This window comes from Eptesicus fuscus, chromosome 5 (genome assembly GCF_027574615.1).
Source record: "Eptesicus fuscus isolate TK198812 chromosome 5, DD_ASM_mEF_20220401, whole genome shotgun sequence".
Classification (NCBI taxonomy): Eukaryota; Metazoa; Chordata; class Mammalia; order Chiroptera; family Vespertilionidae; genus Eptesicus; species Eptesicus fuscus.
Window position 1 is genome coordinate 42649117 of NC_072477.1, and position 25018 is coordinate 42674134.

General features: G+C 36.6%; 1 protein-coding gene across 1 annotated transcript in view; it reads right to left on the bottom strand.

The window, feature by feature from the left end:
* PIAS1 (protein inhibitor of activated STAT 1) overlaps positions 1-25018 on the bottom strand; it is a 121230-nt gene that overhangs the window by 26443 nt on the left and 69769 nt on the right. Inside the window, exons 3-8 of the mRNA XM_008139090.3 lie at positions 23255-23339; positions 22968-23015; positions 21805-21895; positions 21039-21173; positions 14837-14942; positions 3762-3835 (exon numbers count right to left, since the gene is read on the bottom strand). Coding sequence (XP_008137312.1) covers positions 3762-3835; positions 14837-14942; positions 21039-21173; positions 21805-21895; positions 22968-23015; positions 23255-23339 — 539 coding nt within the window. The remainder of the gene's footprint in view (positions 1-3761; positions 3836-14836; positions 14943-21038; positions 21174-21804; positions 21896-22967; positions 23016-23254; positions 23340-25018) is intronic.

Here is a 25018-nt window from a genome sequence, read left to right on the forward strand (position 1 = left end):
AGTCACGACTCTCATCATTGATGTTTCTATCTCCCTCTCCCTGAAATAAAAACACACCAAAAAAAAAAAAAAGAAAAGAATGTGTTGTTTAATTTCTACGTATTTGTGATTTGTGCATTTCCCTGTTTACTTTCTGCTATTGATTTCTAGCTTTATCCCTCTGTGTTCAGAGAAGATACTTTGTATGACTTTATTTTTAAATTGGTTAGGAGTTGTTTTGTGGCCCTAGCTGGTTTGGCTCAGTGGGTAGAGCATTGGCCTGCGGACCAAAGGGTCCCAGGTTTGATTCCGGTCAAGAGCGCATGCCTGGGGTTGCGGGCTTGATCCCCAGTAGGGGACTTGCAGGAGGCAGCCAATCAATGATTCTCATCCTTGATGTTTCTCTCTCTCTCTCCCTTCCTCTATGAAATCAATAAAAATATATTGGGAAAAAAAAAGTTGTTTTGTGGCCGAACATGTGGTCTATCTTGGAGAATGTTCCACATACAGTTGAGAAAAACGTGTAATCTGCTGTCGTTAGGTAGAATAGTCTAGGTAAGTTTTTTAGGTCCAATTGACATGTAGTGTTTGTTTGTTTGTTAATCCTTACCCAAGGGTATTTTTTCCACTGATTTTTAGAGATAGTGGAAGGGAGGGGGTGAGACAAAGAGAGAAACATCATGCAAGAGAGACACATGGATTGGTTGCCTCTTGCAGGGCCCGACCAGGGCTGGGGATCGAGCCTGCAACCAAGGTATGTGCCCTTAACTAGAATCAAACCTGGGACTCTCCAGTCCACAGACACTCTATCTTCTAAGCCAAACTGGCTAGGGCTGATATATAATGTATTTTTAAATCCTCTATTTCCTTAATGACCTTCTCTCTAGTTATGTCTAGAACTGAAAGTGAGGTATCAAAATCTACTACTATTTTTGTGTTGCTGTCTATTTTCCCTTCAGTTTTGATCAATGATTGCATTATATATTTGGCAAAGTATTTGTAATCTACATATATAAAAGCCTAAGCAGCCCTAACTGGTTTGGCTCAGTGGGTAGAGCGTCAGCCTGTGGACTGAAGGGTCCCAGGTTTGATTCCGGTCAAGGGCATGTACCTTGGTTGCAGGCACCGACCCAGTAGGGGGTGTGTAGGAGGCAGCTGATCCATGTTTCTCTCTCATTGATGTTTATCCCTCTCCCTTCCTCTCTGTTAAAAAAAAAAAAAAAAAGCCTAAGCAATCAGCCAACTGGCCAGTAGCTATGATGTGCACTGACCACCAGGGGGCATATGCTCAACCCAGGAGTGGAAACCACAGGCATGGGAACATGGAACAGACTGATGAATCTCGGAGGGACGGGTAAGAAGAGTTTAATCAAAGATCTTATATGCATATTAAGAGGCCCAGTGCATGGATTTGTGCACGGGTGAGGTCCCTCGGCCTAGCCTGGCCTGGCCTGGCCTGCGGGGATTGGGCTGAAACTGGCTCTCTGACATCCCCAGAGGTGTCCCGAATTGTGAGAGGGCACAGGCCAGGCCGAGGGACCACACCAGTGCACGAATCCATGCACTGGGCCTCTAGTAATAATATAAAGAGCCTAGAGTCAAAATATTTTCCCTAAGCAATGGCTATGGTAAGGAATAAAAAGATAGAAGGATATATATACAACATGATAGGATTTTGGTGGTTTTTATCAATTTAACTATATTTTTCTATAATTTATAAAAGTTTAATAAACAAAAAGTTTTTTAAAAGGTCTATGTACAGTACAGTATTATAAACTAATTCACAAGCTACTGAATTTTCATATTGTATCTGAGGTTTTATAAAGACTAAGATATAGAACAAATAGCATTTAATCTCTATTTAAATTCTTTGTCTCTTCATCTTAGATTAGTAGGATTTCAATGTTAAAAACTTTCCACATCAGGCCTACCTGAACAATCCAGGCAAATCAGGAAACAGCTGTGTCCTCTTTATACTTTCTCCCTAACTTATATATAATTAATTTGATTATAATTATACAACAAAAGATAATAAGAATGTCAAAGTAATTTACTCTTAGCTGTTCACATATTTTTTGTATAAAACACATATTCATCATATCAAACAAGTTACAAATAAACCTTAGCACACATTTTTTTGGGAAACTTTTTCACAAGTTTAATTATTTTGTATGTCTTGGGGCTTATATCTACTTTGCACAAATGACTGATTTTGACCTCATTTTCTGGTTTAAAATATATCAAAGTTATTTTATATGCATAGTCAATTCAATTATTCAAGCTAAATAAAATAGTTTTTTAAGTGGTAGATTCTTATAATGCAGTCACTATTGGCAAAATGGTTAAATTGGTAATCAGGGCCAGATTTTCTTCAAAAAGAAGGATATGATACTATTTTTTAAAATAAATTCTTAGCCCTTGCTTGTTTGGCTCAGTGGATAGAGCATCAGCCTGCGGACTGAAGGGTCCCGGGTTTGATTCCAGTCAAGGGCACGTGCCTGGGTTGCGGGCTTGGTCCCCAGTAGGGGGCTTGCAGGAGGCAGCCGATCAATGATTCTTTCTCATCATTGATGTTTCTATCTTTCTCTCCCTCTCCCTTCCTCTCTGAAACCAATAAAAATATAAAAAACAAAACAAAAATAAAATCTTATAAATACACTGAGATAAACATTCTTTATTTGGAGATTTTACACTTGAGTCTAAGAGACAATTTTTTATTTTTTTAAGTTTTTAAAGCTGACCATCTGGCCATGTTTATCATCATGATAATACAAATAATAATAAAGAATTATGTGCTTTACACGTGTTAAATCCTTCCTTTTTTTAATACACCTTTGTTTTTTTATTACTTATTTATTTATTGTCTAAAGTTTTACATATGTCTTCTTTTTCCCCGTTTGACCACTCCCCACCAGCCATTCCCACCCCAGGCAAGCCCCTATCACCCTAGTGTCTGTGTTCATTGATTATACTAATATGCATGCATACAAGTCCTTTGGTTGCTCTTTAACCTCCTCCCTCCTCCCCCGTCCCCTGCCATTTGTCTCTGGATCTATTCTTGTTCATCAAATTATGTTGATCATTGTATCCCATATATGAGTGAGATCATGTGATATTTATCTTTCTCTGACTGGCTTATTTCACTTAGCATAATGCTCTCCAGTTCCATCCATGCTGTTGTAAATGGTAAAAGTTCCTTCTTTCTTATAGCAGCATAGTATTCCATTGTGTAGATGTACCACAGTTTTTTAATCCAGTCATCTGCTGATAGGAACTTAAGTTGTTTCCAAATCTTAGCTATTATAAATTGTGCTGCTATGAACATAGGGGTGCATATATCCTTTCTGATTGGTGTTTCTGGTTTCTTGGGATATAGTCCTAAAAGCGGGATTACTGGGTCAAATGGGAGTTCCATTTTTAACTTTTTGAGGACACTCCATACTGTCTTCCACAATGGCTGCACCAGTCTACATTCCCACCAGCAGTGCAGGAGGGTTCCTTTTTCTCTACATCCTCGCCAGCAATTGTCGTTTGTTGATGAGACAATTATTAATCACAAGCGATATCTAAATGTTTTACTAAGAGTAGAAAATTTTTATAGACCTATAAATTTGTTTAGAATCCAAATCCCATATACTAATTTTGTCTTTCCACTTTCATAAACTGTAACAAAGGTAGACACATTTCAAAAGTAAAGAAAATTTCTCAAATACTGAAGATACGTAATAAAAGAGAATATGTATGTTAAATCTTACGTAAAACAAATATTAGTTAACACTTACTGGACATAGTAGAGAAACCCTTAGGCTGGTTGTAGCTATTTCACTGTCTGGATCCGCAGTCAATTTCTCTTTAACTGGCATTCATTGAAGAGAAAACAAACACAACAAGTTTATGAAAGATACATCACTAATGCAATATAAGAAAAAGAATTTAAAACGAGGAAACTTAAAAAAAAAAAAAAAAAAAAAAAAAGGAACTAGCCCTGGCCGTTGTGGCTCAGTTGATTGAGCGCTGTCCCTTGCGTTGAAAGGTTGGGCTCCTGGTCAGGGCACATACACCCAGGGTTCCGGTTTGATCCCCAGTCGGGGTGCATGCAGGAGGCAACCGATTGATGTTTCTCTCTCATAATGACCTCTCTCTCTCTCTCTCTCTCTCTCCCGCGCTCTCTCTCTCTCTCAATAAAAAACATATTTTTTAAAAAAAGGAACTAAAAAAAACTGTTCAATTAATTTCCAATCAACTGAATGAAAATATAAAAAGTATATGGTTTATAATTTCTACAATGAACAAAGGAAGGAAAACAATTGTGTATCTATAGACTGACTGCATTTCCTGTAAGTTTCTCATCTACAGAGCAAAAACTGCACTGCAGTTAGAACATAAAGGAAATTCTATAGAAGGTCGACATATTCAACTGGTGGCAGGCCCTTTTTATTTTATAACTTTTTTCTTTTAAATTATGATCAATATTATTTTAAAATAAAGTAATAGCTACTACAAAATTAACATTTATAAGTTTTTCCAAAGCTCAGATAACACAATATTGTTTACAAACATCATTCCGAGGATTGATGCTCTAACTACTGAGCAACACCTGTCAGGCAGTAATTTTGCTTTTAATGGCTATTCTGTTTTAAGTCTAATATAACAAGGTCTTTAATACTTCTCATTTGGAAACCTGAGGCATACTTCTAAAAGCCACAACTTAGAACTTCAATTAAACTTTAACACAGAAGTGAGACTAGAAATGCCTCAAGTGTAACATTCCAATAACTTTAGAACTATTCCACAATAATTTTAAAGTCTTTGGGTAGAAAGGGGTTGCCCACATGGAGTGGCTGTGTACATAGCCAATCACAGAATTTCAGAGCTGTGGTACAACTAAGTGTGTCCAGGTAGTTAACATATAATAAAGAAAATGGGGAGAGGAAAAGTACTCAGATAAAGAAGAATGACTTCAGAGTAGTTATCTGTGTGCTGAAAACTATTTATGGGAATTAAGAATCCTGCCTTTATTAAACATGGTGATCACAAAGGCTGGATTTTTTTTTTAGATGGTCCAAATTTTAGATATTCCATCCAACTGTCACCATAAATCATTGGATCTCAGCTAAGATGTACATCAGAACTACCTATAGAGCTTTGTAACTTATAATTTCCCACTGAATCAAAATGGGGAAGAGAGACACCAACGGAGAGTTTTTAAAAAGCTGCAGATATAATTCTGATGTCAGACTAAAAAGTCATTTCATGGCCTGGAAATTCCAAATTTTTAAATCTATATAACTCATTGCCTGCCTCATAGCAGAAAGGTAATAAAATCCTTAGGTTTTAGTTTGTAAAATATGGCTGTCACATCATCTGTGCTAATATCATATGTAAATTATAAAAAGTATGACTTTCCTATTATAGACCCAATCTTAGTCAACTCTTTCTTATAAAGGTATATTTAACAAATAGTATCTTTTTAAGGATAGCAAATAACTGTCACAAAATAAACATGCAAATGGAGTTCTAATGTGATCACTAACCATTCTGTATGCCTTCACTAAACATCCCTCCAGTACCCACCGTACACACGGCAATGGGAACAGTAACTGACTTTGGATTTTGTCTATTTAAACTTCCATTTAAATGAAGAAATAGTATAGATCATAATATCAGCTTTATGCTAAACAAAGTTCAGTGTTTAGCAATTTGAAAAGAACTGAAACAGGAGAGGCAACCTGAGGTAGGGGTAAAGCCAACATCTAAAGCCAGCCTAGGTTAGAATTCAAGCCTTAGTCAAATCATTCAATCTCTTTGCCTTAGTTTCATCATCTTGTAAATATGAATAATAACAGTCCCTCATAACACTATTTTAAGGATTAAATGAGTTAACATACATAAAAATGCTTTAAAATAATCTAACATCATACTCAATAAATATTAGGTATTGTTACTTAAAACAAAATGTGATTTGCATGTTCACTTTCTATCAGAGGTGGGATAATTTCCTGAAATTATTTTAGAATCAGGTTGTCAATTTTATTTTAAAATTAAAAAAAAAAAGCTTTGTCTTTCACCTTTGCCATTATAAACTCAATCTAAGCCAATCCTTTCATGTAAAGATACTTTTAAAGATTTTACTACGATCTTGATTAAATTTAACCTACAGATCACTTTGGAGAGAACTGACATCTCCCCAATAACAATGAGTACTCTGATCCACTAACATGGTACACATCTATATATTATTCAGGTCTTATTTTATCTTATTGATTTGTAGAGAGAGAGGAAAAGAGAGAAGAGAAACATCGATGTGAGGGAGAAACAGCAATGTGAAACATCGATTGGCTGCCTCCCACACACCTCCTATGGAGGATTGAGCCTGAAACCTGGGCATGTGCCCTGACCAGGAATCAAATCACCAAACTTTCAGTGCATGGGATGATACCCAACCAACTGAGGCACACAGGCCAGGGCTATTCAGGTCTTATTTTAATTTCAGCAACATTTTGTAGTATTCAGCATACAAATCTTACACATATTTTGTGCAATGTATCCGAAGTATTTCATATTTTTGGATGTTACAGTAAATTCTTGTTTTTTTGAATTTCAATTTCCAATTGTTTACTGCTAGAGAAGTACAATTTATGTTTATAAATCCATCATGTACTCTGCAGCTTTGCTAAATTCACATATTAGTTCTGGCCGATTTTTATTGATTCTTTAGGATTTTTTTCTACATAGACAATGAAGTCATTTTCAAGTAAGAAAAAGTTATTTATTAATTTCTAATCTGAATTCTTCTCTTGTCTTATCTTATTGTGCTAGCTAGAATCTTGTGGGTAATGCTGAAGAGAGGTATTAAGATCAGATATCCTTGCCTTGTTTCCATTAGAGGTAAAGCATTCAAGTTTTTCACTATTAACTATGATATTAGTTAAAGGCTTTTTATAAATAGTCTTTATTACACAGAAACAATTCCCTTTTCTTTCTATTTTGCTGAGATTTTTATAATGAATGGATACTGAATTTGACCAAATGCCTTTCCTGCATCTATTAATTAAGATGATCATATGATCTTTTTCTTTTTTAGTTTGTTGAGAAGGTGAATTATACTGACTGATTTTATTTTATCATTTCTGTGACTGATTTTAGAATGTTGTATCAACCTACTATTCCTGGAATAAGCTCTATTTGGTCACTATGTATTATTATTTCTATATTGGACTAAGGCTAATTAAATGGAGGAAAAGATAAGTCTTTTTAACAAATGTTGAAACAACTATATGGGGAGAAATGAACCTTACCCCTGGATCATATACAAACATTAACTTAAAAAGTACAAACTATAAAAAGAAATGGAGAAAAGATTTGCATAGACATTTCATGCAAATGAACTGTCTAAAAGATGGCAAATGAACACATGAATAGATGTTTAACATCATTAATCATTAGAAAAATGCAAATTAAAACTCAAATGAGATACCAACTACACACTGACCAGAATGGCTAAAATCAACGCAGTCTGACAATATAAAGTGCTAGTGAGGATTGGGAACAACTCAAAAATCTCATATATCATTGGTGGGAATGCAAAAATAGTATATACACTTTGTAAGACGCTGCTAATTTGTTTTCCATACACTTATCATGACTCAGAAATCCCAGACCTAAATATTTACCCAAGAGAAATGAAAATGTATATCTACAAAACTGGGATATCCATATTCAAAATATAAGTGTTTTAGCAGCCTTTATTCATGACAGTGCAAAACTGGAAATAATCTAAATGTAAATCAACTGATAAATGGATGAACACATTATGGTACACATAAAGAGGAAAAACTACATGGATGAACTTCAAAAGCATTACACTAAGTGAAATAAGCCAGACAAAAAAGGGTACATAAGGGTACATGCTGTAGCATTTCAAATATTTGACATTCTGTAGAAGATAATACTACAGACACAGAAATCACATCACTGGTTATGGGAACCAGAGATAAGGGAATGAGATGGACTGCAAAGAGCCACAGGGGAGGAGCTTTCTGTGGTGTAGGATGTTCTATATTTTGATTGTGACAGTGGTTCATGATAGCATACATCTGTCAAATTCATCAAACTGTCCACTTAAAAAGGTGAATTTTTACTATTTATAAACTATACTTCAATAAACATAACTGAAAGAAAGGGGGGAAATTACTACGTTAAATTTAATCACAGTATGGAGGAAAAATAAAGTAAGTATTGTTATTCTTTGTGGGCAAGGGAATAAAAAATAAAAACAAGACATAATATTCATCCTGCTATATCAACCAAAACGTGAGAAGCCTCTGGAAGTTTTCTCGTATCACTGTGAATTTCAGTGGTAACAGTATTTCATTATATGAGCTATATACTAAAGTTACAGCTAGACACATTTAAAATTAATCTTTTACAAATTCCTGTTGTCACAAGCTATGAGAGTTAGCTACTAGTCACAAGTGGCTATTTTTAAATTTAAATTTAATAAAATTTAAAACTCAGTTCCTCTGTTGCACTAGCCACATTTCAAGTGTGCAATAGCCACATGCTGCTGGTGGCTACCATATGGGACAGTACAAATGTAGAACATTTCCAGCATCACAGATTGTTCTATTAGGCTTGTTTTCTAAAAGTAATTTCTATCCTTCCTTAATATTAGATTATTTTATATTCATCCTTTTAGAATTTTAAGGCTGGAAACAACTGAACATATTAATCGAATATTTCATTTTATAGGCAAAGAAACAGAGGTTACAGAGACCTGATTTTTACTGTAGATCCCTTTTTACAGTTTACGTCAACAAAAATCTGAGGATCTACTATGTGCCCGGCACTGTGCGAAGCACTAGGAATTCAAAGAAAAATAAGATTAAATTCCTGCTGAAAGGAACTCATGGTCTAGTAGGGAGTAGAGATGCTGATGGAAATATGTTCAGAAAGCCAGCTAAAAGTCAACTCATCTACTTTGGGGGGTCCTGAGAACCTTGTGGAAGAAGTGAAGCATCACGGATAACTGAAATTAGGCAAAAGAGGCAACAGGGAAGTTTTGAAGCATAGAGAACAATACTCGCAAAGCAGTGAGGAAAAAGAAAAGAACTCAGTATTTTTAAATATAAAGTACAAGAAGAAAAGTGAACACAGATGACATTGGAAAGTACTAAGTAGGTGCCACACCCTGGAAAGCTTGCACATGTCACGCTAACGAAGTTGGACTTTTTATTCCATTGGTGTTAAGAAGAAATGAACTGTAAAGGAATAATGGCAGGATTAGATCTGTATTAATCACTTAGGTTACTACCAGAAGAGATATGAAGAGGAGCCAAGAAAGGAGAGGAATATGTTACTTAAGAAAAGGTATTTATTTATTTTTAATAATGATAGTTTGTTTATGTGCCTTTTTCTTTTCTTCTTTTCCATATATTTTTATTCATTTCAGAGAGGAAGGGAAATGAGAGATAGAAACATCGATGAGAGAGAATCATTGATCGGCTGCCTCCTGCACGCCCCCACTGGGCATCGACCCCCACAACCTGGGCATGTGCCCTTGTCCAGAATCGAACCTGGGACCCTTCAGTCCGCAGGCAAACTCTCTATCCACTGAGCCATACCGGCTAGAGCTAAGAAAAGGTTTTTAAAATAAAAGCAGAATATGAGAGCTTAAAAAACAACTGGGAGAGAGAAAAGACAGATTTGAGAAACATTTAGGGTATAAAGTTTGAGAGAACTTGCTGAGTTCAGTTTTAAATACTTGAAATTGAAGAACCAATAGAATGTTTCTGTGAAGGCAGTTAGTTATACATATCTATATTTGAAATTCAGGGGAAGGTCTGGGGTGAAGATATGTATTTGGGAACTGGTGCTAGTTTTAACCATAAGAGTGGATGATATAATTATCTCTAGGGAAAGTATGTACAAAAGTTGACCAAGAATGAAATCCCAGAGAAAACAAACATTTAGCATGCTTCCCTTAAGAGAATCTATTGAAGACAAGTATTGAGAAGTAACACTCAGAAGAGAATTCCAAGCAGAAAGTGGTTGATATGAAACACAAAAAAAATCCAAGAACTAAAAAGATAAAATGTAAAATTTAGCAATCAGATTGGTCGTTTGTGATATCTACCAGAGCTGTTTCAGTGGAAGGATGAGAGTTAAAAGATCACAATGGGTTGCCCTGGCCAGTGTGACTCAGTTGGAGCATTGTCCCGTACACTCAATCAAAAGTTTCGGGTTTGATTCCTGGTCAGGGCACATACCTGGATTGTGAGTTCGATCCCCAGTTAATGTGGGTGCAGGCAACCAATCAATGTTTCTCTCTCCCTTCCCCTCTCTCTAAAATCAATAAAAGATAACAATGTCTTACAGTGAGGAGGTAGAAAAAGCAAGTACATACTACTCGTTGAAGAAACTAGGATGAGAATAGAGGGAACCCAGAGCTCTAAAGAATAGCTTGTTTTTGTATGTTTTAAAGGATGAAAAGAACTTGACAGGGAAGGTTGACAGGAAGAGCCTATAGAGAGGGAGGAACTGAAAAAAGTACAGGACAAAGAGCAGTTAAATGAGGGAGCCAGATCTCTTAATACGGTTTCTGAGCATCTCCTTCTGGATGTCTCATGGACATCTCAATACCAAAAGTCTAAGAATGCTCTCTCACCTTTTCCCTGCAACCTGAGCATTTCAGCACTGTATTCCATATCAGTAAATGGCACCCCATGTAATGTGGTGCTTATGAAGCATAGAAATCCTCCTTGACCTCTCCTTTTTCTTCACTCCTCACATGCAATCCACCATTTCTACCCTTCAACATTTCTCAAACTGTCAACTTTTCTCTACTTCCAGTACCTTTTTAAGAAACTATCATCTCTTATCTGTGCAACAGGTTCCTAACTGGCCTCACTGTATCAGCCTTGTTCCTCTTCAATTCAGTCATCAAAGTGATCTTTTTATTGCCCAAATCTGATCATGTCACTCTGCTTAAAAACCCTTTAAGGGTTTTCTATCATCTATCTTTCTACCACCTATATCACTTCACCCCATGGCTATCTCTCTGGCCACTCTCCTCCTCTGTTCTCTCCACTCCAGCTCCACTGGCCTTGTCTCTTGGCATATCCCCCTCCCACCTTGGAGCTTAATTCCTCACCATCCTTATAATCTTGCATTAAACATCACAGCACCAGAGAGGACTATGTTCTTCTGTTGTTACCTCCAGAGTTCCCTGTCTTTCTTCTTTAAGGCACATGTCACAACTATTAATTCATTAATAACTTATGCAATCATTTAATTTGGTCTTTCCCACCAGACTAACTTCTGGGGGATACAGAAGCTGTGTGTGTCTTGCTTAATGCTATATTCTCTGGTGCCTGGAACATAGTAGACTCTTAATATAACTTCTTGAATGAGAAGAATAAATGAATAAAAATTGACTTTGAGCCCAGCTGGCGTGGCTCAGTGGTTGAGCGTTGACCTATGAATCAGGAGGTTACAGTTCTATTCCCAGTCAGCACATATGCCCGGGTTGCGGGCTCGATCCCTAGTGTGGGGCGTGCAGGAGGCAGCCAATCAATGATTCTTTCTCATCATCAATGTTTCTATCTCTCTTTCATTCTCCCTTTCTCTCTGAGATCAAGAAAAATATATTTTAAAAAATTAACTTTGAGCAGGAAAAGGGACATTTCCTCTTGAGACTGAAGAAAATAAAGTAAGGTTGGCTACAGGTACAAATACGCTGAAAAGTAGTTATGGTGGCACTAAGTAAGGAAGAAATGGGTAGTTTAGAGAATTCTAAACATTTTGCAGTTCCAATTTTTTTGCATTGGCAGGTGCTGAGATGAGAGGAAGAACAGTGTTTGAGTCAAGTATGGTCAAGGTATAAAGTGACTGCTGAAAGAAAGTGAGAGAGGAAATTGGAACTTGACTAAGAATTAGTAAATGACTGTTTGTTTATGTGATAGTTGTTTCCACAAAGGTGGAAACCACAATACAAAAATTTGCTAAATCTACTGAATGAAGGATGGATTTCTCTGTGAAAGGTCTAAATACTATCAACTTTATTCTTTCAAGAACATAATAGTGTCTGATTTGACTATTAAAACTTTGCCAGTAGAGTTTATTGATAAAATTAAGAGTGACCTGCCAGCTGGTGTGGCTCAGTGATTGAGTGTGGACCCACGAACCAGGAGGTCACTGATTAGATTCCATGTCAGGGCACATGCTTAGGTTTGTGGGCTCGATCCCCAGTAGGGGGGCATGCAGGAGGCAGCCGATCGATGGTCACTTAACTTTTTGTGTTTCTACCTCCCTTTCCCTCTCCCTTCCTTTCTCTCTAAAAATCAATAAAAACATATTTTTAAAAAGAGTGACTCATATTTTTAAGTAACTTGATTCTTCAAAAATATCTGAGAAACCTGCCAACATTTTCTTCTGTCAAGTTCTTTTACGTAATCTTTTAATTACACAATTAATTTGTTTGGAAAGTTATAAAGGCAAACAGATAGCATAAAGGCAAACAATTTGTTCTCTGGTTTCTTAAAATAAATGTCTTATTGGTGGGATCCAAATGAATGTTTTTTGGTTCCCTAGGCCAGTAAGGTAAGATATGAACTGCCACAAAAATCCTACCCAATCTGCAAGTACCCTTCACCCCCCTCTTCAGTACTGTATCAGAGATTAAATAAATAGCCTTTGAATTAAGTAGCTTTTGCTGCTAACGGCCACTTCCAGAAAATAAGGTAATTCTGAGCTCACCTTCCCTCCAGGTGGTGCTCCAGCTCCAAGTTGAGAGCTTGAGCAGAGACAGCTCGCCTTATAATTATTAAATATAACAACTTCGTCTGCCTTATTTTTTGGTATTACCTTTTCCACACAGCTCACCTAATTCCAGAATACTTTCAGACAGATGAAATTCTAGCACTATGTGGCCAACACAAAGATTCTCTGTAGAATGACCAGGAATGGACTTCAGCAAGTGTAAAAAAAGAAAACTTCTTATCTTGCTCTCTTTCAAAATAGAGGTGTCTGATCCTTCTCTTCTTTGAGGATCCCCCACTATCTCCTTGTACCTGACAAATGGTGGCTTCCACTCCCATGCCACTGCCTGTCAAGGAATGCCTCCTGAGGCATTAGCAGAAGTGTGCTTCTCTTAACTCAGGATTATTTGTCTTTTTATTTATTTATTTTAAATATTTTTTTATTGATTTTTAGAGAGGGAGAGGGATAGAGAGGTAGTAACATCAATGAGAAACATCACTGATTGGCTGCCTCCTGTAGGCCCTCTCTAATGGGGATGGAGCCCACAATGGGGGCATGTGCCCTGACTGGGAATGAAATCGGTGACCTCTTGGTTCATGGGTCAACCAATACTCAATCACTGAGCCACACCAGCTGGGCTATTTGCCTTTTTAAAAAGCCCCTTTAATACAGAAAAAATCTTCAATGAACTATTGCAGATATACTGATATTCAGAGGAACTGGGACCTTTACTCTGGCATAGAAACAGGTTAGCAAGAAAACATAAAAGCTATGTAGGCCACAAAGGGAAATGAGAGGAAAGATGGCCTTAACTACTTTACTTTTTTCCACCAAAGTGTTCCTAACTACAATCTGATAGTGGGCTTCATTAATCAATTCACATCAAGAATCCTTAAAGGGTAATAATCTAACTCCTGTCTGCAAAAGGTTTGCTCCTTAAGTACCCAGTACCACTCCCAAATCCATCCATGAAAACTCTATCTTTCACAAAGAAGATAATAAAGGAAGATCTTCATTCACCTCTTTGGAAAGGCTGCCAAACTCTGGTCTTAACCCTTAAAAACTGAGGCCAGAACAGTCAATTTGCAGACCTTACTATATCTCAAATTCAACATGACAAAATGAACCATCTCATTATTCATACCTATGAGCCCACACTTTGAAGGGGTTTTTGGAACCATGTGGTACAAACCTCTTACTATACACTAGTGGCCCAGTGCAGGAAATTCGTGCACCGGAGGGCGGGGGGGGGGGGGGGGGAATGTTCCTCAGCCCGGCCTGCACCCTATCCAATCTGGGACATCCCTCTCGCAATCCGGGACCGCTGGATCCTAACTGCTCACCTGCCTGCCTGCCTGATCACCCCTAACCACTCTGCCTGCCGGCCTGCTCCGCCCCCAACTCCCCCCCGCTGGCCTTCTCGTCCCCAATTGCCCCCCTTGCCGGCCTGCTCACCCTCAACTGACCCCCCTGCGGGCCCAATCGCCCCCAACTGCCCTCCCCTCCTGGCCTGATTGCCCCTAACCACCTCTGCCTCGGCCCTGCCACTACGGCTTTGTCTGGAAGGATGTCCAGAAGGTCTCCTGATCTAATTAGCATATTACCCTTTTATTAGTATAGAAAATGAGGAATATGAAACTCACAGCAGAACCTATTTCATTATCATTTCTATGACCCACTGACTCTCTTTTCACTTTGTTAATGCAGGGATGTGATTACTAGATATCCCTGCACATTATTCCTGGGTAAACCTTAAATATAAAATAATTTTCATGAAATATATGCAAAGATTTCCTTCACATCAGCTATAATTCCTTAAACATTTACTTAGGAAAATATTCTTTCATGTACTGATTTTACAAAGTTAATTTTAAGATCAGTAAAATACAGAAAAATATAGATCATGACAAAGATACTAAATTATTCAAGTCTGGATTTATGCTAGCTCACAAAACAAGGTTTTCAGTATTTTTAATCTTCTATGATAAGCTCTAATAAAAAAAAACAGACCCCAAAATTTCTTGAGTTGAGAATATACTACTCTAATCTTTATCAAAATAGTTCAGCTGCACAAATGAAATAAGTTTATTATACGTACTTAAAGCTCTAGAATGATCCGGATTCCTTATTCCCTTTGCTCGTAACCTCTGAAGAAGAACTGTTGAGGACAACTGTTTTACAAGATAGACTGCCATGGAATAGTTCTGGAAAAAAAAAAAGATGTAGAACACAAACAACATATGTAAGTAAATAGTACATGTATTTTAATCCCACAGTGATAGGGAAAGAAAACTAATTCTTGTTAAAACACCTACTGTGTGTCATACACTATCTTAGATGTTTTCATGAACAGTAAATTCATTTAATCCTAACCAAAAAGCTGCTGAGGTGGTCATAAAACTACTCTGATGGATGAGGAAAGTGAAGTGTAGAGAAGTAAAAGAACTTGCCCTAATTTTGCAACTTTCAAGTGATAAAGCCAGGTCTCTCAGGCTTCTATATTAACTAACTACTTATGCTTGAAGCTAATCAATTTAAAGCATGTATATAAACCAACACCAACCCTGGCTGGTGTGGCTCAGCGGTTGAGTATCAACCCAGGAACCAAGAGGTCACCGGTTCGATTCTGAGTCAAGGCACATGCCTAGATTGTGGGCTCAATCCCTGGTGGGGGCTGTGCAGGAGGCAGCCAATCGATGACTTCCTCTCTCATTGATGTTTCTATCTCTCTATTCCTCTCCCTTCCTCTCTCTCTAAAAATCAATAAAAAATATATTAAAAGTAAAATAAACCAACACCAATATGGTGTGTCAAAGTCATCATGAACCGGAAGGTAACAGATCTATGTAAAATAGTGCTTCTTTTAAAAATTACAAATTAGATTGGCTTCCTAACCTAAGTCTACTTAAACTCTCTCCACGCCTTTAACTATTCTTCAAAAGATCCTACTTGGTTCATTATCACAACAAGCAGAGGGAATAGTAAATATTTTCAACAAGTAGCTGCTAGTTTGGGAAATGAACAGATGAATATCCATTCCCTGCAGATGGACCACCCAGATATGGAAGAAGGAAAGGGGGACAAAGAAAATAGTTAATCAACAAGCCAAGGCAGAGTGAAGGGCATGTGATTAAGAGGAAGAAAAAAGGGTGGAGGCTTATGAAGGGTAAGAAAGATAAATGAGAAGGCCCACTTCCCATTTGATGTTGGAATCAAGAGTAAGATCAAGAGACTTGGAAAGAAGCAAAAGAAAAAATAGTTACTGCCATCTTCTATCTTACACTTACAGTTTTCAAAGCACTAAACATATACTCTCTACTTCATTTAAACCTTGCAGAAGGACTATAAGAAATTAGTAAGATAAGTATATTTCTAAGTGAAGGGTTGAAACAAAGGCACAAAAAACTAAGTGATCTGCTCATGCTCATGCTCATGCATCTGCCTGGTGACAGAGCCGGCACTAGAAACCAAGAGGAAAGACTAGGGATGTCAGGAGAATGGACTTAATAGCCAAGGCCAGTATACTTCTCTGCAGTTCTTGCTTTCACAAACCCTGTTTGCTTTGACTCTCTTAACCTAGTCCAAAGTACATTTCAACTTTCAGTTACTTCCACAGTTTTAAAAATGCTTTCCCTAACTCTTTTGGCAACAATTAGAGCTCAGAAACCTATACATGTTCACATGTACTGGGGGGAAAGATGAAGTGTCAAAGCTAACTTACTTTCATTAATAAATTTAAAAATTAGCCCTAGCTAATTTAGCTGGTTTGGCTCAGTGTACAGAGCGTCGGCCTGTGGACTCAAGGGTCCTGGGTTCGATTCCCAACAAGGGCACATGCCCGGGTTGCGGGCTAGGTCCCCAGCAGGGGGCATGAAGGAGGCAGCTAATCAATGATTCCCTCTCATCATTGATGTTTCTATCTCTCTCTTCCGCTCCCTTCCTCTCTGAAATCAATAAAAATATAAATTAATTAATTAATTAATTAATTTAAAAATTAATGAGGAACAGGTAACCTTAAAATTTACCTAAATTTTAAGCATACAACGTACCAATCTAATATTAAACTGAAAGGCTTCTTTTAGAGGAAAAAAATCCTTATTCACCTTTATTATTTATTTGATTAATGTTTCAAGTATGATAAAAACTAGAGAAATACTAATTAACACTGAAATTATGTACTGACAGCTTGAATCTTCAGAACTAGGGATTACCCTAAGGCTTTATATAAAGTTTTAGAGAAAGATCAAGTAGAAACCACAACTACAAGTTCAGTGAAAAGGTATGCTCACTCTAGTTGAAACATGTACCCAAATAAGAAAAAAAAAAGGGCAGCAATAGCAAAAATAACATCAGGTATTAACAAATGCCACTTGCACTGATAATATGGAATTAAAACTTATACCACATGGCCGAAACCGGTTTGGCTCAGTGGATGGAGCGTCGGCCTGCGGACTCAAGGGTCCCGGTTTCGATTCCGGTCAAGGGCATGTGCCTTGGTTGCGGGCACATCCCCAGTGGGGGGTGTGCAAGAGGCAGCTGATCGATGTTTCTAACTCTCTATCCCTCTCTCTTCCTCTCTGTAAAAAATCAATAAAATATATTTAAAAAAAAAAAAAAAAACTTATACCACATGAAAGAAATTCAGTAGTAAACCCCCCAAAACTTAATGGTGGTACAGTATCTCTTCTAGGTAGATTATTCCCACTAGCCCTTCAAAGTACTACCTAACTCCAATTATAAATATATATATATATATAGCATAACACTGAAATTTTTGTCAAATGCTTTTCAAAAGTCTTCAAAACTGTCTATCAAGTTCATAGGATATTTTCGCCATCTATAATAATAAAAGCATAATATGCTAATTAGACCAGACCTCCTTCCAGATGACCTTCCGGACGAAGCCGGGGCTGCCAGGGAAGCCGGTGCCGGCAGCCAGGAGAAGGGAGGCCTACTCTTGCACAAATTTCATGCATCGGGCCTCTAATAATTAACATATAATCTACTCCATTAAGTGCTCTTTATACCAGTATCTAAGTAACTTCTCTACAATAAGCATTTAATAAATGCTAAATGCAGTGACTACCTGAGGTAGGATAAGAAGTTACAATACAGTATCTTTATAAGTTGAATTAAAACTAGTGACTGAAAAACAATCTAAATTATCTTTTGGGCTTTCAACATTTTACTTCAAAACAAAGATCTCCAGCATGTAGATGGGGGTCTACACAAGGTCTTACCTTGCCTGGTACACCTTCAAGTCATTGAAAATACTGTCTACTATCTGAGTATGGAAGGCTCAGAGGTATCTTATCCCCCCTCTCTTCTAGTGTTACATATCAGCAACCACATTTCTCTTCTCTCCCACAGTGTCAGCCTTGTGTATAGTTCACTCTAAACCCCTGGTGTTTACTACACTTCCCTGCTAGATTATCCTTTTCACAGAGAGACAAAAAAACAAACATTTCAATACCCTCTTCGAAAAGGGAGACAAAAAAGGGAAACCCCAGGGTACAATAGAAGTAAAATATTTAAAAATATTCAGAAAACCTAATGACATTAATTAGGCAAAGGAAACAAATACAATAACCACGACAGATGTAAAAAAAAATTTTGATAAAATTCAAAATCCATTTCTCACAAAGATATCCAATAAAAGAGGAATATAGGAATACATCAGATATAATTAAACTTATCAAAAACTAAGTTATTATAATACTTAATGTTATGACACTAGTAGTACTCTCATTAACATAAGGAATAAGTGAAGAAATGTCCATTAGCACTCATGTTATTTGACATTGTTTTGAAGGTTCTAGCCAGCACAACAGAACAAGAACAAGAAAATATGTCATAAGTATTAGGATTATCATTATTTGTATAATGATGCATCTCAAACTAAAAATTACCTACTCAGAAACACCAAGAAACCAACTAAAAAGCTACTGAAAGCAATATATGAGATTCGGCATTAAGTAAATATTCAATAATAACTGGCTTTTAAATAAATCAACAATAAATAAGATTTAGGGAAGTAATGCAGGGGTACATCTCACTCTCTGCGATTACTTTTCCAACATGTCCACTCTCCTTAAAGCCCCTATTTATTTCCTCACTCTCAGCAGACTTACCTCACTTCCTATCCCACAAACAAAGAAGTAATCAAATCAGAACTTACTCATCTCTCCAGTATCAATCGTATACCTTATCCAGTCCTTTTATTTTTCATTAAATAAAGCTGTGCCTCCTAACTATCCTGTGTTACTAGGCAGTTTACTATTGATTATCCTTTCTTTCTGTTTCTCTTGTGTACTTAACCTCTTCCTCTCAAAAGGATACTTGCCATCATCTTTAAAACATGTTTAAAGACTCTCCCATTAAAATAAAAAATAATTCTCATTTCCCTCCAGCCACACTTCTATAACTCACTCTCTCTACTGCCTCCCCTCCACCTGGTCGCCATCTGGCTTCTCCTCCCACCATCCACCAAAAGAGCTCCTGCTAAATAAAGCTACCTTTATATTCCTAATCCAAAGGGTATTTTTTAGACTTCAATATTTTTGACTTCTTAACATCTGTTCAATACTCCTTACCATCTCCTTCCTTTTTGAAGCTCTTCCCTTAGCTTCTCATACTCTACCTCTCAGGCTCATTGTGTATATTGCTCGTCCCCATTCTCTGCACTCTACCCACAGTGGCTCCCTTTCAGTTCCTTGGAAACAGCTTCGCTCACCCCTGCCACTGGGCTGTTGTGCAGGCTGTTTCCTTTGAACCTTTTGCCTGATTCCTTTTACTCTTCTCTCAGCTCTTGGCTCTGTAACTACTTCATCACGGAAGCCCTGCCTGACCCCTCTCTCTCTAGTTCACAATACCCTTTAATGCAATCTAAAATCACCACACACCTCTCCTTTATAGTACTTATGATAAATAAGTTCACATTTTTGTGTGTGACCACCTGGCCCCTGGATTTAAGGCTCCAAAAGAGCAATACTTTTTTTTTTTTCTTATAGAGTGCATGGCATACAGTAAGCATTCAATAAATTTCAAATGAATTAGTGAGTAGATATGAGCGCATATCATAAAACTGAAATAATAAAAAACAATGAAATTGTTCCAGAAAAGAAACAATATTTTAAAAGTTCAGAAACATACTCAGGATAAATAAAAATCAAATATTCGTGACTTCTCAATTGGCATTTATTTAGTGGTATTAGAACAACTGTCTGACTAAAAGGTGAAAGTAAATTTTTATTTCACACCACACATAAATTTATGATGGATTACATATTTAAGGTAAAACAAGAAACTTCAAAATTCTAAAAGAAAATATAAACAAGTATTTATGTAATCTTGAGAAGGGCCGACAGACTAAGCAAGCATTAATGGGGGCGAGGGGCAAAAACTATAAAGGAAAAAACTGGCTCCATAATAATTTAAATCTTCCACACATTAAATAACCACATAAATAAAAATAAAAGGCATACAAACTAGAAACAAATATTTACAACATGTCAAGGAAGTGTTAAGTCTTAATATATTAAGAACTCATAAATCAATTAAGAAAAACATCAATAGAAAAATATAAATATGATTTTAAAATGTAAATAATCACAAACATAAAGTATGTTAAATGTCAGTAATAATAAAAGGAGTATTAATTAAAGCAATGTGGTGCCATTATTTACCAATTTTAAAATTGGTAAAGAGTTTTAAAAAGATAAAATCCATATTGACAGGGTATGAATTAATAAGCATGTGAATAAACACTGGAAGTCAGAGAATTTGTACGTCCTTTCATAAGGCAATCTACCAATGTACACAATATTTCTTAAAATTCTGTATGCTCTTTGACTTAGTAATTCCACTTCTGGAAATTTACTCTAAGGAAATTATCATGTCCCTATGCAAAACTATAGCTACTAGTGTGGTCTTTAAAATGTTCTTTGAAATAGCAATGAACCAATCAATAAATCAAATACCTGCTCAACAATTGGGAATAGGCTAAATTACAGGATTCTCATATTAAAATATAATTTAGTCATTTAACATCATGTAGATGAATATGTAATGACATAGGACGACATTTATGATAAACTGCTGAGTAAAAGGATCAGGTTATAAACACCAGATACTTCACGATCCCATTTTTTAAGTGGGAACATGTTGAAAATTCATTATGAGACAAAAATAAGTCCCTTTGCAAATCATTTTGCAATATCATTCACATATAAGCTCAAGTAGCCATGGAGATTAACCCTTTCTTATAATAAAAAAGTCTAGTAGAAAAAAAATTAACTTACTCTTCCAATTTCTGCAGTCCAAGAAACAACAATGGTGTTTGGTACTGTTGTGGACAATCGGACAAGTGAGGTGATATTAATTGGTCGGCTGGGTCGCTTTGGTTCCACACCATTTTTAGTAGGTGGAAGATAACCCTAAGGATGAAATATAATTTATTCCTACTTATTATCTCTACAATTTCAACTTCCATTTAAAAAAAAACCCTAATAAAGTATGTACTAGAATATATGAATATTTCCATTAAAAAATAGAGAAGCAAACGTTTACAAGTTTCCCTAAATAACCCTGTAGTCTCATTATAGTAAGTGTGAGAAAAATACTGGTGCTAGATCTCAAAAACCTCTAAAATTAAAGAATGAGGATGAATTCATAAAGAGCTCAGGTAAGTATATAAGGAATATTCGAAAGTTGACCGTTAACAGTCCCCACTCTCTCCCTCTGTTTAAGGCATGGCATTCTTCTACTCTACCATAGGCTTCCAGATGCACATGAATACAGCTGAGATTTTACTGAAACAATTTATTCTCCCCAAAATCCAGTAAAGCACTAAAGATGCCACACCTATATCTAAGTCCTAGATTTTGTCTCCACAGCCAATGTCACAGCTGTTAATTATACATAGTTGGTACAAGTGTTTCACTCAGTGAATATATATCCAAAATAAAGATGTTTCCTTAATGAAAAACTATAATTAACAACAGCTGTGGTAACTTAATTGATAGCTGTGTTGGCAATGCATTTTAAAAAATAGCTTTTAGGACTTACGGGAAGGCTGCAAGGTTTTGTATTCACTTTCACACAAAGGTTGGGTGGGAAATGATCTTCTTGTGGACAACTGGTTTCTGATAAACAAAACCTAAACAATAAAGAAAAGTTTAATTTCCTTTATTAAAAGATGACCTCATTATTTTTAAGTAGCTAAACTAAAAGATCACCAAACTTAATTTAAAAAACTATCAAACTAGACACTTCAAAGAATGAATAAGCATATTTAAACAGGTTTAAGAGAAATAGTTCTGTAAATGTAGAGTTTCAGTGACCATGGCTATCAACCTGTTGTTGTCTGAGTAATGTTCAAAGGTAATGGGGAAGGGAGGGGGTGGGAGGTTTTGTAGTTGAATAAATTTAAGTAATTCTGAATCAAAAAATGAAATTAGGTTTCCTTAATATAGAAATTCTCAGAACTAGGGTAACATGCACTATAACTTTTTAAGAGGGAAATATAATATACAATATTTCCCAACTTCATTTGCCTGTGAAACATTTCTTTTTTTTTTTTTTCCGGTTTTCAGTGAAATGTTGTAAGTTCATCCCAGAACTAATTCTATCCACTAATCAAGTCACTCCATTATTCCCTGAGAACTGAAGATGTTGAATAATAACATTACTTATCATATATTCACATGTATTTAGAATACTATTTTAGAAACTCATGAAAATATTTATTTCTAAATTAAATATATATATAACCTTTAGGGAAAACTCAATGCAACTATATAATTTGTAAATTTTCACTCTATTCATTTTTATATAGATCAAGAAATAAATTATTAATTTACTATTTATCCCATCTGTTCTTAATTACTTCCTTATTCCCAATACACAGTGAGGCTCATTCCTCTCCACCTTTCTACCTCAGACTATTTTGGTTTTTGTTCACCTATGAGACACTGTAGACTTAACCTAAGTTCCTTATCTACAATAGTTTGCCGCTTATGCAGAAAAGGCCTTTGCTCTCAAATGATTTGCTATATTAAAATCTAAACTGGATAAAAATTAGGACATTTCATAACAGAAGGTTTTCCCTCACCCAAACATCTAAACCCAATATTTTCAATACATTTAAAAATTAGGCAAATTAAAAAATTTCTTTAAAGAATATTAACTTTTAAACTTTGGATATATACTGTAGTTAATTAACACTGTACCTTAACTGGACCTGCACTGTGAAGTCACATTTGGTCCCAGAAATATCCCTAGAAAAGACAGAATAAGAACTACAATTATTTTTAAAATATGCAGATGAAACCTGATTCAAAGACACTGTTACTACTCCAGAAAGTTCTTCAAATTATCAGATACAACTGTTTAAGGGTAACTAATACTATAATAGTATTTTTAAAACTAAAATTTGCATGACATTAATACCCAATTCACTTATAGACTAAACTGGATTTAAAGGCCAAGCTGCAAGTTACACTTGAAGACAACTTACATTGAACTACTGATTTGCTGCACTTGTTGTGGTGTCAATGCAAATGCAAAACAGGTTTCTCGAAAGCGTTGACTGTTGTCTGATGCTAAAGAAAAAAAAATTATACTTTTAATTACCCTCAAATTCATCAATAAAGAATACAACAAAAATAATAAAATAAATAACAAATCACATGCCTTTAATCAACTAGGATGTACTCTAGAGTTTAGATTAACATGGCAACTAAGCACTTTTAAAAATATATATTTTTATTGATTTCTGAGAGAAAGGGAGAAGGAGAAAGAGATAAAAACATTTATGATGAGAATCATTGATTGGCTGCCTCCCACATGCCCCACACTGGGGATCAAGACCGCAACCCAGGCATATGCACTGACTGGAAATTGATCCGTGACCTCCTGGTTTATATGTCAGTGCTCAACCACTGAGCCATGCCAGCTGGGCACAACTAAGCACTTTTAAAAAATAAGAAATCTGACATCTGTAATATAACAAAAATAGGCACAAAAATGGCTAATTCCGGAAGAAATATCAGGATTCGGAAAATACATAATCAAAAAAATCCTAATAGCCCTTAGCCAGTTTGGCTCAGGGGATAGAGCGTCGGCCTGCAGACCAAAGGGTCTCGGGTCAGGGGCACGTACCTTGGTTGCAGGCTCCTCCCCAGCCTGGGGCCCTGGTCGGGGCTCGTGCAGGAGGCAACCAATCAACACATCGATGTTTCTCTCCGTCTTTACCTCTCTCTTCTACTCTCCCTAAAAATCATTGGAAAAATATCCTCGGGTGAGGATTAACAACAACAAAAAATACTAGTAAAAGTTACCTATCTATCTATCTATCTATCTATCTATCTATCTCTCTATCTATCTATCTATCTATAAAAAGCGGTAATATGCAAATTAGCCAGGCGTCACAACCAGCTCAGGAGGAGGCTGCATCACGACTGCTCAGGAGGAGCTGCGCGTGCAGATGAGCGGGAGGGGACTGCGTGCCACCCCCAGCCCCAGTGGACACACAACAGGGGTGGGGGCGTGCTCCAAGTGGCCTTGGCGCGGCTCAGAGCACACCCCCAGTGGGTGGCAGTGGTGGCTGGAGCAAAGCAGCCTGGGTCCTGGGTGCCGGAGGGAAGCCGGAGCCGGAAGGCAGGGGAAGGAAGGCCTATTCTTGCACGAATCTTCGTGCATCAGGCCTCTAATCTAATATAAATGTCTAAAAAGCACACTTGTAAACAAAACATGCTGATATTATATTTACTTAAAATAAAACATAAACCCATTTTAAGATATAGTATATGGTTTCTGAGCTAAATAACAAACATTCTCACCTTGAGATCTGCACAGGTAAGATAACATTTAGTCTTTAAGGCAAATTAAGAATTTTATCATCTCCTAACTATATACCACTCAAGTTTTAGCCAATAAATATCATATATAATTTTTCCTAATCGTAGATGACTTAACTTCAGAATCTGCCTGTGGTCACTATCTCAAAGATGCAAAGACTTACAAGGAGAAAGGAAGGGAATAAAGAAAAGAAGGGAGGAAGAGGAAGGAAGGTGGGGAGAGAGAAAAGAGCAACAGAAGAGGTAAGCAAGCACAGGTCAGTGTAGAGTAGGGATTCCCTACAGTATGCTGTGTGAGCAACAACAGTCTCTTAGCTTTTAATACATGTTACATATGGCCGGCATGGCTCAGTGATTGACCATCAACCTATGAACCAGGAGGTCACAGTTTGATTCCCGGTCAGGGCACATACCCAGGTTGT